This window comes from Paroedura picta, chromosome 7 (genome assembly GCF_049243985.1).
Source record: "Paroedura picta isolate Pp20150507F chromosome 7, Ppicta_v3.0, whole genome shotgun sequence".
NCBI lineage: Eukaryota > Metazoa > Chordata > Lepidosauria > Squamata > Gekkonidae > Paroedura > Paroedura picta.
This window is the reverse complement of record NC_135375.1, coordinates 60796746-60811948: the sequence shown is the minus strand read 5'-3', so window position 1 is coordinate 60811948 and position 15203 is coordinate 60796746. Positions and strand designations below refer to the sequence as shown.

Sequence of the window (15203 nt, the reverse complement as noted above, 5' to 3'; positions counted from 1 at the left end):
CAGTTCACACCTAATCATTGTGTTCAAAGCCAGACATCAGGAAGCATCAGAACTATAAAGCATTGTGAATGTTATGGGAAGCCCCTGGAGGGGGGGTGGAATTGCCCTGCTTTTTCCTGTTTGCGCTTACTGCAGTTTGCTTATACAGGTATATATCTTTGTACCTGGCCCAGTTGCATGCACGCAGCCATCAATGCCATACAAACCCAAAAGCAAATTAATTCAGGTAAGAAAAATCCTCTCCATTCAGCACAGGGAATGGCTTCCTACCTTAACCTGGTTAAATGGGCCACGTATCTACATGCCACATGCCTTTGAAGATGGCTCAGAAAGTTTAGCAGGTGTGGAATGCTATTGCTATTGAGAGCTAGGGAAAATGAACACATTTTACCTAGTCTGCAGTAATTTAATTGTCTTTTGTTTCACATATGGCTTCAATTCAAATTATGTATAAAGTTCTTCATGCCCTGGAACCCTTACAAACCTGCAGGATCTCTTCTCCCACTATGGTCTTTGGTCTCATCTTCTGTGATGACTTTGCTCAATTAGGTATTTGATACCTTGGTAACAGGTAAGATCAGTGACTGCCCATACTGACTCTCACTTGTGGCTTCCATCTGGGGGAATAGTTTACCTGGCAATATCAGGAAGCTTGCAACATTGGTATTATTCCATGCAACATGTCATAGCTTAGAAAAGATTTGTAGCTCATTCTTACATCAGTTGAGTCATAAAGCTTCACTAGTTTCAGTGAGATTTCCTCCCAGATAAGTTTGCACAAGACTGCAACCTTAACAGAATTACAGAAAAAAGAGCTGTGTAAGCAATTTTTGGTCAACTATCTTCTTAAAGTTTATTGTTAAGAGGTACAAGGTAATGTACAGCTGTTCCACATGTTCATATCCCTAAACAGATTTAGCAGCCTGTGTTGCATACTATGTATTCCCATAACCCTGGAATAGAAGTGATTTCTTCTTGTTGTTGCTAACATAATTGAACATGGGAAGGTGATGCATGTAATGTGTCAGAAGTCTCTTAGCATTAAGTCAAGAAATGCACATACCTGAGAGAATCCTGTTTCTTGTTTTACTCCAAGATAGCGTTCACTTGCTGAATTACCAGAAAATCTTGCTTTAAAACAGGGTTGTTGTTGTTTTTTTTAGATAGCTATCCATTTTTTAACCATTTGAAGCAAATTACAAATTACCTTGTAGGAGGAGACCAAGGTTCATTATTCTATGTCCAAGCAACAGCCACTTAGGTAACCCTATAATTTCACATGCAAAACCCTTTTGCACAAGGATCTTTCTCCCTGGCATCTTCATACACAGAGGTACCACTTAGGTCATATCCATCCATCCACTTAGCTCCTATCCAATTGCTCCTCTTGGGTGGGCAGAATTAGAGGGAACATTGAAGGCCATTCCACGTTTCCTCATCCCCTGGTAGTTAACAGCCAGTGGCAACATGCATAGAGTACACCTGATGCTTCCTTCTACTACCACTAGTTGTGTTGATTCCCTTACCAGATTGTACTGCCCCAAGCAGCCATTTGTGTTACTTGGCCAGTGTTTTAAATCAAGTGGCCATGACCATCCCCTTGTTCTGAATCTACAGTTTAAAATGAGTAATCCAACTTCTTTTGTTCTAAGAAAGGGGATTGAACAATTCTGTCTACTCTCTCTTCACAATATTCACAATCTTTTAAGCCTTTGTCATGCTGTTTATTTAAACTGTAAGTGAATCCAATTATATAGACTGTAGTCTTTGTTTCAAAGCCAGGTGTGAGTTCCTCGGGAAAAGGGCAGTATTAAAAATGAAATAATAAGTAATTCTTATTTTTCTTAAAGTAGCCAGAATTTCCTTCTGCAAGAAGTGAGCAAACAAGGAGAAGAAGAGCCTTAATATCGAACATTGGTTTAATAAATCAAAGCTTATCTGAAGGTATATATTATTAGAAAAATCAATGCATGTACCTCATACACAAAGAGTTCACACCAAGTCAAAGTCAAAGCAAGTTACAAACAATTTGGAGTAGCATTATATGAGAATTTCAGTGGGACATCAGAAAGAGAAAAGGCTTTTGTACTTAAGAGTCAGTGAATGATGTTTTCAAAAGTTGCTTCAAACTAAGTTGCTCTGTTGGAAATCTAGTTCTTGGATTCATTTCCCCTAATCTGGTATTCAGTCATTGAAGGTTGCCTGCTTCCTTCTTTCTTATTGTGCTTATTAGATCGTAAAAACTTCCCTTGAGACAGCAAGGTATCCATGTTCACAAGAAAATTAGATCTTTGATATTTACTCATTTATCTGAACAATCAGAGTTGGCGTCTTCATATCAGTCAGAAAGCACAGAACAGAAAATTTTTGTTCTATACTTACAGCAGACTGATTTTAAAAATATAAATATCTATGCATTGATAAATAATGCGTGTGTTTGGTCAATATTCGTATTAAAGAATCAGAACATTTTTCTTAAAGTCATTTTAAAAGGAAGGAAAGTCTACCTGCTATTTTACCTTGCTTTACCATTCCTTGGGAGCAATAAGAATTTTTTTGTTTCTTGACATGATGTGGAATGGTATTTAATTAACCTACAGAAAACACGACAGGTGATAATCTTTTAGTATGGATATAGCTCTCCTCTGGCGGTAGTTCAACATAGGTAGCCATTGTCCTTCTCATCGTTATTTTCTCTCTGCTGGCTGATGGAGGCAGAGCTCACTCCCAGAAGATACAATGGGCAAATTGTTTTCAAGGTGATGGTTGATGAGGTGGCTAATGCTGTCAAATACACGGTCCTTGGTACGAACCTGAAAAGAAGAGTGAGTATGGTGAAAGATGGTTTATATTCACCCAAAGTGGCCACTTCAGGCCAAAGCTCCATACAGGGTGAAAGAAATACTGTTTTCTGAGCAACTGGTTCAATATTTAGGCACCTAAAGCAGAAATAAGGGAGGACAGAATTGCAGGGATCTTTATTGTGCTGAGTCTTATGACCTGCCACTCCTGCTTCCTTGCCTTCTCTTGCCTGTCCCTCACAGACCATGTTGGCCACTTTCTTGTAAAATGAATTCACGTGACTTTATAAGATTAAGTGAAAGAATGAACAAGAAATGGCCTCCATTAAAAAGTGCCATAATGAAATTCTAGTGGTAAGTGCAGAACCGAGTACATCAAAGCTGAGTATGGGGTATGGAAATGGGCCATTACTAAAGGATAGATGCCATGAATTCTGAATTCAGAGAATCAGCAGTAAACTGGGAAGTTACTTTTTAATGAATTCACAGAGTTCATTAAAGTTTCATTAAGCCTCTAGTTTCCGCACACTTCCGCACACTGATTAAGTTTTAGTTAGCCTCTAGTTTCCGCACACTACCACCAAAAGAGATATCTCTAACATAAATTTAAAAAAAAAACACATGGGTATAAAAGCATTGGCATTAATGAAATGTGGAAACCTGTGGGAAGACTGCCCTGCTGAAAGGATCTTTGTGGGGAAACAATTTGGTCTCTAAGGGCACACACCATAAGTCTCACATCCTTGAGGCCTCTTTCCACCTCCTCTAAATCACTGCAGGCCTGAAAGTGGGCTGAGCCCAGGTTACCCATCCAAAGGGAGTTATTTTACATATCAAAGCATGCACAGATATAATCCAGACAAATCTCCTTAGATCGATCTTAGTGTCGCCTAGATGTTTCGCCTCATCCTCCCTGCTAATGGAAACTGGGCAGAAGACAATTTTCTTATAGCCTGACTAATGGTTATTAAATATTGGCTTGAAATCTAGATCTAGAGAGTAAAGAATCACTAGTTTCACAGTCAGCATTTCCTTCTTTTAAACCTGCATGGGTTCACCTATTGATAGATAAGCTGAATTCACTTGATTTGGATTGTGACTCTCTTCTGGTCTTAGAGAAGGCTAGTACTTATAGTTTGGTTAGTCATCATCCAATGGCAGAAGAATGCACTTTGGATATTCATATTTCAATCAATACCAGTTAACATATTATTTCTATAGTCTTACTGTACCATATTATTGGCAATTATTTTTTTTTGCAAAAATGAATTCACTGCCACTTGCAGTCTTACATAGACAATTTACAGGTCAAGGAAGGGGATCCAGAGACTGCATCATAATAGATCCTCACTAGAATCTACTGAGCAGTTCATCTTTTTCTGTGTAATTTATTCAGTTTTGAGAAGAAAATTTCTGGATCCTCAAAAACTTGCATGCCTTGAGGTGAAGAGAGAAATGTTTGAAATGAAACTTTATTTCCATGTAAAGCATTTGGCTTGTACCATATACAAGCAACCTCTGACTAATTCAGCTTAGTGCTGGGAACATTATTGTGAAAATGGTCTTTGACTGCCCTCTGGTGTCATATGTATGAGTTGCCTTCTTTCCTTTCCCAGAGTTTGGCTGTTACCTAATTTCTGAGCCTGGGCTACAGGCTAGAAACAAAATCTAGGGCCCAGTTTTTAAAATCACAGCTTCAATTGCACTGCAGCAGTTTTTCAGTTAAACAAAATGAAATAAGACTGTGAGAGAGAGTTTCTCTGTCAGGGATGCCAACCTCCAAATGGGACCTGGCAAACCAATGCTCTCCGAGATATTGTTATGATAATAGGCCATAGAGACTGTGGGCACAGTGGTTAGATTGTTGGGTCTGGGAGGATCCGGAAGACCCCAGTTTGAATCCACACTTTGATACAGAAACTTGCTGGATGTTCTTGGTTCCACTCTCAACCTAACTTACCTCATAGAGATGTTGTGAGGATTAAATGGAGGTGAGGAAAGAAATTGAGTATAAATGAAGTTAATGAGTAAAGTGTTGGGTAAATGTCCTCATAGTTGATCCTAAATTGCTATCATTATTGCCTACATTTCTGTTAAACATACAAAAATCTTTGACATGCATTTGAATGTGTCTTATAGAAAGCTCAAAAGCATGCCTCCCCATGCCATAGGACCAGTGGTCCCCAACCTTTTAATCAATGGGGACTGGTCAAAGCTTGACAATTTTACTGAGGCTCGGGGGGGGAGTCTTGCTTTCCCACTGGCGCCCCTGACTTCCCGCCACCCACTGGGGAGCGCTGCCAGCAGCAGCTGCACAGTGCTACGCCAAGGGGGAGCCCCAGCCATGGCGGCCGCTGGAGAGCACCAAAGGTGAGCCAGCAGAAGAGTGGCAGGGCAGACTCCGAGGCAGCAGCCGGGGAGGAGGATGAGAAGGAGCCGTGGCCCGGTACCGACTGATTTACGGACCGGCACCGGTCCCCGGACCGGGGGGTTGGGACCACTAGCATAGACCTTACCTTACTGAAGGGACGGGGAGAGTGATCTGACACAGTAGATGGCTCTTCAAACAACAGGTATTGCTATATCAAGGCCTCACTTTCCTGAAAATGACTCTTCCATGACTGCTTGCTGGGTTGACTGGAACTGTAGTTTTTATAGTCTCCCAAAATGAATTGGAAGGCTGAGAAAACTGCAATTTATAATCAGCCCCAGCAATCAGTAAGTTCTGGGAATGCACTGGCCAGCTGTCCTTGAGCTGAATTCTACTGAATGCACAGGAGCAAATAAATTTGAAATACTACACATTTTAAATTACAAACAAATTATCGGTTTGAGTATATGGGGTTCTCCACTTTAGAAAAATGGGCCTTGCATATAAGTCTGATTTGCAAAGAGCAAAACATCATTATCTGAAGGTTTCTATCATGCATAGTGTCTTCTTTCTTGAATACCATGAAAATTTACTTGTTTATTTGTTGCCTTTAGCTGCAGCAATAATTCACTTTGTTCCAAACCATCTGGGATTCTCACACATACTGCCATAGGATGGAACTGAAAGACCAGATGGGGCTAACAGGGAACCTGCTGACAGAATAGCTTGAAGCTCACCAGGTTTGAATTCAGCTGTATTTAGGGCCTGAATGAACACTGTTTGCAAGAGACACATGTTCTTGCTGAACCTCCATGATACAATCTCACTGGCAAACAAGTACATGAATATACAAACCCTGTATATCATTATCCCTAAAAGAGAAATGAATTCTATCTATATTGACTTGAATATTCATTGCACAGGCAAAGATAACAGTGGAACAATATAAAGGAAAGTATTTGCTTTCTATGCTAACAGGCTTCAATTCATTGACCTTTTTGGATTCAATACTTACTGTTCCTTCAGGATCCACTAAGAGAAGGTGCTTGGCTTGTCCATTGTGTAGTCCAGTTAGAACATAGGATCCTGGATTAGAGGTGCTTTTCCTAACCAGAAAGTCTCCACATTTCTTTAAGAGCTGCTCTGCTTCTTTCCTGCTCATCTCCCCTTGATACCAGGGCTCTGTGCTCAATTCTCTTGCTACCGCCATGTGAGCTGCCCTGGACAGAAGAGGACTGGTACATTCCACTGAGGTAGCCTTGTTCAAAATGGGCCCAGGAGTTTGGTTCTTGAGAGCATCCTCAAAAGGACCTAGTGATGATGTAAGTCAAACATACATAGGTAGAGAGAAAAGCACCACATGACATAACTGAAGGTTGTACTTACCTGTAACTGCTGTTTATTGAATGGCCTTCTGTGCAGGCACACATGGGATTGTGTTTCACAGACCAGCCACATTGAGGAGCTAGTGAACTTTCTAAGCAAAGAATCAACTATTCCTAAGAGTGCTTACCCCCCCTTCCCTGAGGAGGGTGACTTTCCTATCCAAAAGTCATGTGATGTGTGAAGGGCGAGCTCTCTCCCTTGAGTTCTCCCATCTCTGCAGGAACAGGTAAGAGAAAAGAAAAAAGGCTCATGGTAGGGAGAGAAGGGAGGGATGTGTGCCTGCACAGAAGATGACTTGATGAACAACAGTTACAAGTAAGTGCTACCTTGTTTTCATCATTGTGGCTTCTGTGCAGAATAGCAAGTTCACTCACCAAGGAGGGGTGTGTGGGCACTTTAGCTGAACACAGATTGTAGGACTGCTTTTCTCACTGCCATTTCTCTACAGGAATCAATGTGCATGAACATCAAAAGGATCTGACCAGGTCACCACTCTGCAGATATCCTCCAACGGCATGCCAGAGGCTTGTGGTCTCATAAAATGCACTGAAATGTGCAGCAGACAGGCACTGTTTGATGACTTGTAAGCTAACATAATAGCTGAGACTATCCACCAAGATAGTCTGTGCGGATACTCTGTGTCCCCCATTATGCCTCTTAAATCAAACAAATAAATTCTGAAGTCCTAAACTCTATCTAAATACTTTATCCTTTTTGTATCCCTTTATACCCCATGTATCTGTAGCCCTCCAGGCCAAACATCACCTGTTATCACCTACCAGCACAACAGCAATGGCTGCTCAGAAGGTCTGAGGATTCGCATTGGGGAAAGTAGTCTGTGGATTGTTGCCGCCATCAATCAATTGTACTGCGGGGGATTAGGTTGTTTTTATCTTTTTTATATAAACCACCATGAGCTGGATGTGCCAGGAGTGGTGGTCAATCAATCAATCAATCAATCAATCAATCAATCAATCAATCAATCAAGAGTAATGCCCTTCTGACATGTAGAGCTCTTTCTTAACCATGTAGGGCTCTTTCTTAATCAATTGTAGGATTGGGGAAGAATGTAGGCACCAATAATGCCTGGGACATGTGGATCCTACTCATTACTTTCGGTAGGAACACTGCTCCTCATACCATCTATCCTCCTCCCCTCCTTTTCTAGGGCAGAAGAATGTGTGTCAACTCTCCCTTCTGCTGGGACAGCAGCCAGCAAATTTGCCTTAGGATGTCTAAATAGGAAGGAACGATCCTCCTGCAACTTATTCACGTTTTCTAATTTCTTGGAGGATGGTGAGGCAGATGCTAGAGTGGACCAGACTTCTAGGACCAGACACCTGGAGGGTGTCCTTAATGAACAAAAGGGCAAGACAGGATTTCTATAATCAGGTCCTCAGACATGAGCTTGGTTGATAAGTAATCTCAATTGAGGGTGTTAGCTATCATGTTGCTCATAGGGGTCAGAGGAAAGGATGCATACAGGGGCCTGCATTATGGTTCTTTGCCATAATGAATGAATTGTTTGGAATATAGCTGTGCCATCTGTGGGAGATGGAGCTGCTGTCTCCCTGATAGCATCATCTGGGATTGGAGAAAGTGGGTGTAAGAACTGATTTCAGTCCTTATCCCTGACATCGTCCAATTCTGAGACTCTTGCTGCCATGTCGACTTCAAGTTGGTATCAATGATCTTTTGCTGACAAGGATGTGATACCAGATGGTGAGTAAATCCATGCTGGCATGCTGCATCATTCCCACCTTTTCCAGTTTGGGGGTACCATCATGGGGAATAAGACCCAGGATCCTGATTCTCTCTCTATGTAGTCGTTGCTATCATGACAGCGATGTTTGAAGGGTTGCTCCAAAGGAATTAACATGATGTCATCCTTGGAGCTGGTCAACAATGGTTCATTCACCACTAATGTTTATGGGGTCCTTGATAGGGAGATTTGGCAATGATCCAGCAATGGGTAAGAATTTGACATTGGCACCTGTCAATGTTGCTGGTTATTTGGCATCACTGCATCTAAATCGATGAGGCCTTGGTGACATAAGTCTTGCCAACAAGGGCACTGACCTTCTCAGCAGTGACGGAGACTATCAACACAAGAGAGGGGGTTGGTATTGAGGCAAGTCTGAACAACATGGTGACCCCTGATTTTTTATTTTTTCTTGGGATTCTTCAGAACACCCTCCCCCCCCCCCCCACACACACAAATCCCTCTAGTCTGGGATCCTCCAGATGAAGCATAGATACAGTAGAGGGGGTATAAGGTTGTTTGTTTAGAGTCCTGACTCCCCCAGGTTTAAAGGCCACTGTGGCTGTCTCCCATAGTGCTGTCTTGAGGTGCACAGCTCTCCCATCATGGGTTTGGGGAGTCATCTGACAGCAGGCTGGACAGGCGCATGTGATGTGTCCCTCTCGCAGACAAAGTAGACACAACAAGTGTTCATTATTTTGGACCATTTAGGCCCTGCATTCTTGGCATTTTTTTAATGATAGAAACCCATTGATTCTGATAGAAACCCATTGATTATCCATCTTCATTGTACTGTCTTCTGTCCTTTTTTAAAATTATTATTACCTCAGAACTCACTGAAGCACAGAAGAAAAAAGAACTCTCACTTGCTGGAAAAGTCTTTTTCCTTCTGCAAAAAAGAAGAACTGAATGGAGAGTGTTCACTCTTCCCACATCCTATGACTTTTTGGCAGAAAACCACCCTCCTCAGGGAGGGGAGGAGTGAGCCCTTTGGGGAATGATGACTCATTGCTTAGAAAACTCACCAGCTCCTCATCGTGGCTGGCCTGTAGAAGCACAGACCTATGTGGGACTGCACAGAAGCTATGATGATGAATCATTGTTTACAATAACAAAATATTGCCCTGGGACCAGAAAAAATGCAAGTTAAGCACAGTTTTTCCACCTCTCACTGTAATCTCTGCACTGCCCCAAACTTAATCCTGAAGTTTAGGGCACCTTTGGCAAGGGATGTTGTACAAGATGCTGCATGGAGATGGCCTCAATATTACATGCACACACTGAATAAACTCTTACTTCATTCATGCAAAGAGCCATAATGCAGGCCCCTGTATGCATCCTTTCCTCTGACCCCTATCAGCAACATGACAGAGTTGTACAGGGCTAGAGTGAAAAGAGGGTAGCTGCAAAAATTCATTCCCTGAAGCCCACTCTGCTCACAGTTTTTTACTTTTAGCTACTGCAATTAGGGCACAGAGAAAATGGAGTTATAAACCCCATCCTTATCAGACAGTAGGGAGCTTCCATAAGCATAGGCCACAAACCTCTACACACCAGTGCTGGGTGAGAGCAGCAAGGAAGTGCCTGCTATTTAGGCCTACAGGAGGACTGGATGGCTGTGTGCTGGACAAGATGGACCACTGGTCTAATCCAGCTGGTTCTACTTATGTTCTTACGTTATATAAGGAGAATTTCATAATGATGCTGTATTTAGTTGGGTGCAGCTAGTGTAACAAGGAACAAGTCTGGTAGGCATTGGGGAAAGCCTTTGACCTGCTACCCCTAGAAATTAGGAGGCCCTCCATCATTACTGTTCAGTTCATGCTTTTACATAACTGAAAATTGTCATGGGTAGGACTCATTCTATAAACTGGCATTTTCAAAAGAACTTTGTTGTTGCTGTTAGGTGCGAAGTTGTGTCTGACCCATCACGACCCCATGGACAATGATCCTCCAGGCCTTCCTGTCCTCTACCATTCCCCGGAGTCCATTTAAGTTCGCACCGACTGCTTGAGTGACTCCATCCAGCCACCTCATTCTCTGTTGTCCCCTTCTTTTGCCCTCAATCGCTCCCAGCATTAGGGTAAGAACTTACTCAAAAGAACTTACTCATGTCAAAAAGATCTTTTCCTGGACTGTCTTTGGTGCTTTCCGTTGCTCCACTAAATAGATTTTCAGCATCTGCCTGAAGCGCCTGCAGAATCTCCATATTTATATGTTGAGTATTTACATAGGTTGCAGTCTCTCCTGGCAGGGTGAAATTAGACTTTCCTTCAGGCACACTGTAGATATCCAAAGACCCTGTGAACATTAACATATGCTTTCATCCCACTCCAGCAGACAGCAATCCTGAACTTTCCGTAGAAGTTAAAATGACCAGACTGAGGCTACCACATTTTGGCCAGATTATAAGAAGCCAAGACTCGTTGGAAAAGACCATAGTGCTAGGGAAAGTTGAAGGCAGAAGGGAAAGAGATGGTTTGACATAGTAAAAGAAGCCAAAGCCCTCACTTTGCAATAGTGGAGTAAGGCTATTAACAATACGTCATTTTGGAGGTCATAACACACAGAACATATAACTGGAGAAAGATAAAGATGAAAAGTGGTGCTTCTACACCGAGATTTTGTTCTGGTTTGGCTTCTAAACTGGAATGGGCTTTTTAGAGCATCACAATATGTTGCCATCTAATCATCCACCTTCCAAGTTTCTCCCTGCTTTTCTCTAGCATTGACCAAATTGGGCTCAATATCATCCTTTTGCAAAAATCACATACAAGTATGCCTGCTGGACAGGATGGTGTAACTTTTTAAGATCCTGCCCATATTGGCACTGCTATGCAGTCACCATCCCCCCCCTCCTGTGGCACTAAAAGTTTAAAAAATTGATATCAGCTATATCACTATGGCATTGCAATGTATAGCAATTCAACACAGACCAATTTTTCAAGCCCTCCAGTGTAGGGGATGGGTACTGGGGCAAATGGTGGCTTCATTGGTAGAGACAAGGAAAAAGCGTAGACAACTGCTGTGTAGATTCCCCTGCATAAGTGCTACACAGAGTACATTCGTCATAAGGAAGCAGTTAACAAGACCCTATGGAATGGATCATGTCCAAAGAGTCCTTTTTTGTTTCCATTTTTAATGGACTACATAGTGATGCCTGGAATTACATTTTGGTCATCTGCTCCAAATTCTGATTGGTAGATATGAGATTTCTAGCCTCATAAGATGCTTGAAGTTATCATCACCATCTGACACATTGCAAGGACTTCTTTTTTTTTTTACCATCTAGTCACAGCTGACTTATGGCAATCCCATGCAAGGCAAGAGACATTCAGAGGTGGTCTGCCATTGCCTGCCTCCATTTAACAACACTGGACTCCCTTGATAGTTCCCTACCCAAATACTAACCAAGGCCAAACCTACTTAGTTTTTGAGATCTGATGAAATCAGGCTACTCTGCGCTATCCAGGTACGGGCAGAGACAATATAGTTGTGGCTGCTAAATTTGGATCTTCAGCAGTCCATGAAAACTAGAGTTTGAAACCTGGAGACTATCTATTGCACAGAGTTTTTCCCTTGTTGCATGGGAGTTCTGTTGCAAGCTGCCACTGCTCTGCAATGAACAATATGATGCCTGTAGTATACTTATGCATAACCATTGTTATTGTTAGTTGTCACACGTGCAAGATTTTCTCCACTCCTTACTCAACAGCCTATAATGACAGTCTGTAACTGTCATACAACAGCTTACCGTGGCTAGGAAAAAGGGGGGTATCAACTGGGAAAGGACTTTCTTTCCCCCTTTCTTCTGGCCATGGCACATCATGGCTAGGAGAAAGGTAGAAGGGATCTCCTGAGATAGGGCTTCATTTAATCCTTTGTTTTTGCTCCCTGCTGTTGGGGAGGATAATTAAGGGTTAAATGGCTGCCAGCTAAGCAGCCATAATTCAGCTTCATTTTGATGGCACTTGCCACCATTTAATGGGTTGTAGAAATAATACCTTTCTATAGCATATATTTGTAAAGAGAAAATGAGAGCTAAAATGCTTCACTTTACATTTTCATATACATAATACATTTTTAAAAGTTTGCATCTCTCCCCCTTGTCATCTCACCCTCACCCCAACTGTGTGCCAAAGATTTCTACTATTAATGGAAAAAATGTTAACCATGGGATTTGTCCATTAACCAGGGCTCCCTATCAGCACACATAATGCTAGATGCAATTTTGGCAGCCTGTATAAACACAATATTAGAGCCCTGCTTACCTGGCCGGCTGGGTCCCTGTTGTGAATCCTCACCAAATACGTTTCTTACATGATGGCTCTGGTAGTATATTTGCTCTCTTCCCATTGCAGATGCAGACTAAGGTGGTAGTAAAAATATTCTTCATGCAAACTCTACCTTTAAAAACTGTAATGCATTTTCAGTAGGTCTGTTTTATGATTGGTCCAGATGCAATTCTACCCAAACCCAGTCTTCGTTCATTCATCATGTATGACACTATGATTGAGCATTCTTTTTATGAATGAGTTTGCAGTGGATGAGAGTAATGATGACCTTCAGAGAAATTGCACTCCTTTCCTGTTTTATTAACCCCTGTAATTCTAAATGACAAAGTAGGTATATTACATCTATAAAATGAACTCCTCCAGTTCAATCACCCTTTCCTGGAATAAACCTGACAGCCTAATAATTCCAATAGGGTTTTCATGCAAATATATTTTATATATATATATAAAAATAGGAGGGATGATGGACCCATGACACATCTTTCCAATGATGTGATAATATCTGACATCACAGTTGGGACTCCCTATTAATTTTCTTTTCAATGATGATGCTACTGCTTTCCAGTGAAATAACAGCTGACTTGGTTAAACTCTGAAGATCATGGGCATAAAAATATCTAGGCTTATCCCAGCACCTTTGCCTATACGAGGGGTAGTCAAACTGCGACCCTCCAGATGTCCATGGACCACAATTCCCATGAGCCCCTGCCAGTGTTGGGAATTGTAGTCCATGGACATCTGGAGGGCCACAGTTTGAGTACCCCTGGTCTATACAGCTGGACATTAACAATTTTAGCTGTTTCCCTACTGTTCAAATAGTTTAAATAGCTTAATTTTTTCAGTGCAATATTTTATAAACAATGATTAACAATTTTCACAAACAATACATACAAAACATTGCTGTTATATATTTATTGACTTTCTCAGTTATATATATATTCTGATAAAAGTGAGAAACTGAATAAAAGTTAATATTTAGCATTAATCAGGATTCTGATTAATTCCATTCTGTCATAGTAAAATTTAATCTGGATCTAACCTATATTCTGATTTTAGAAGGGCAGTGTCCAAAAATTCTCATGTTTACCTGTAGATGAATTCTAATGAATAATAAAAATATATCCTAATATATTTGTATTGTACTGCTCATTTGTAAAAGAGAATATTTACCAAGAAAAGTTTTTAAATGTCCCAAGACAAACTTCTAGACACAAACATTTCTGCGGTCTTACAGTAAACCTCCAGGCATACACTTTTAGCACAAAAGCTGACAATGTAGCTCTTGTGTATGCATAATGTTTTTACAGTGAGGTTTTTTATTGGCTGACCTCCTACCAGAATCTGTTTCTAATCTTAGAGAATCAAACAAAACCAGTTTGGTCATTCAGTGCAGAAAGCAAGAGCCATTTTCTTTGCAATGTCTGATGCGCCTAGATGTAATACACGTTACATAGATGTCATGTTTTACTACAACACACAAACATAAAATATAAGATAATAATCTAAATCACACTTTTAAAAGCTCTGTGATCATTTTTGTCCTATGAATAAAACAAGATTTATGTCCCTCATCATTTCCCTCTAGCTATTTTGCTCTATTAAAATAAGAGCTGAGAAAAGAAAGTAAGGATGAGATTCCCTACCTGAGCATCATCTGAAACAGATGGGAACTTGGCTTTGAGCCTCACATCAACCATGCCTCCAGTGGGAGGCATTTTGTTTGGAATGCTGTTGTAATAGGGGTGTTCTGTTGCCTCACCTTCTTCTTCCAACCAAAGTTCATCCAAACTTTGCATCCTATGAAAAAACAAGTTCTGTTATTTTGCTTCTTAGCTTTCCCAGATTCACCATATCATCAGAACATCCAAACTGTGGCAAATTTATCTAGTTAGTGAATTATAAAATATCTTTGTTTCATCACCCACCACTATCAGCCTGACACAAAACTACTTGAGACTACTTGAGTTGGTCAATACATTTCCAGGATTAACATAATAGATACTATTGACAACTGTTTCCTTTAAACGATAGCAGTAATGATTACAATTCACTATTCACTACTCATGTATCTCAGACCCACATCCGGTGCTTTAACACCATATGTAGGGATGGACATGAACCAGAAAAATGCAGTTTGGTTCGTAGTTTGCAGCATTCCCTAGTTGTGAACCACAGACCATCAAGAACTTTTAGCTGCGTCATAAACTGGTTAGGTTTGTGAGGCAGTAGAACAGCCCTCTGACATGCTAGAGCCATCAAACTCACCAAGGATCTCCATCTGACTTCTCTGCCTCCCCTTGATAAGTATTGGATTTATGGGGGCTGAGTTACAGTTCCCCAAAGAAGGTGTTTCCTGGGAATGACCACCTGTCATTTCTCCAGAAAGCACTTTCGGGAGGGGGGGGAGCTGTAACATGAATCTCATAAATCCAATACTCACCAGACTTGGAGGGCAGGTTCAGGTGTCTATAGAATTGATTCCATGTGAGTTAGGGACATCAGATGGAGAGCATGTAGAAAAGCAGGTACAGTTGGTCTGCTGTGAGTTTGGTGTCTCTAGTTTGCACAAGATCCATTCTATACACTTC

At 41.2% G+C, this 15203-nt stretch overlaps 1 protein-coding gene across 4 annotated transcripts in view; it reads right to left on the bottom strand.

Annotated features, from left to right (window-relative positions):
• Positions 1–1905: 1905 nt before the first annotated feature.
• Positions 1906–15203, bottom strand: part of SHC3 (SHC adaptor protein 3) — a 46157-nt gene continuing 32859 nt past the window's right edge. For 3 of the 4 annotated variants that reach the window (XM_077344512.1, XM_077344511.1, XM_077344509.1), the window contains 5 exons: positions 14259–14412; positions 12592–12688; positions 10430–10621; positions 6188–6483; positions 1906–2813 (listed from right to left, as the gene is read on the bottom strand). In XM_077344512.1, the coding sequence (XP_077200627.1) occupies positions 2688–2813; positions 6188–6483; positions 10430–10621; positions 12592–12688; positions 14259–14412 (865 nt within the window). In that variant the 3' untranslated portion in view covers positions 1906–2687. Of the gene's footprint in view, positions 2814–6187; positions 6484–6528; positions 6773–10429; positions 10622–12591; positions 12689–14258; positions 14413–15203 lie in introns of those variants that run through there. The other variant, XM_077344510.1, reaches the window with a different exon arrangement.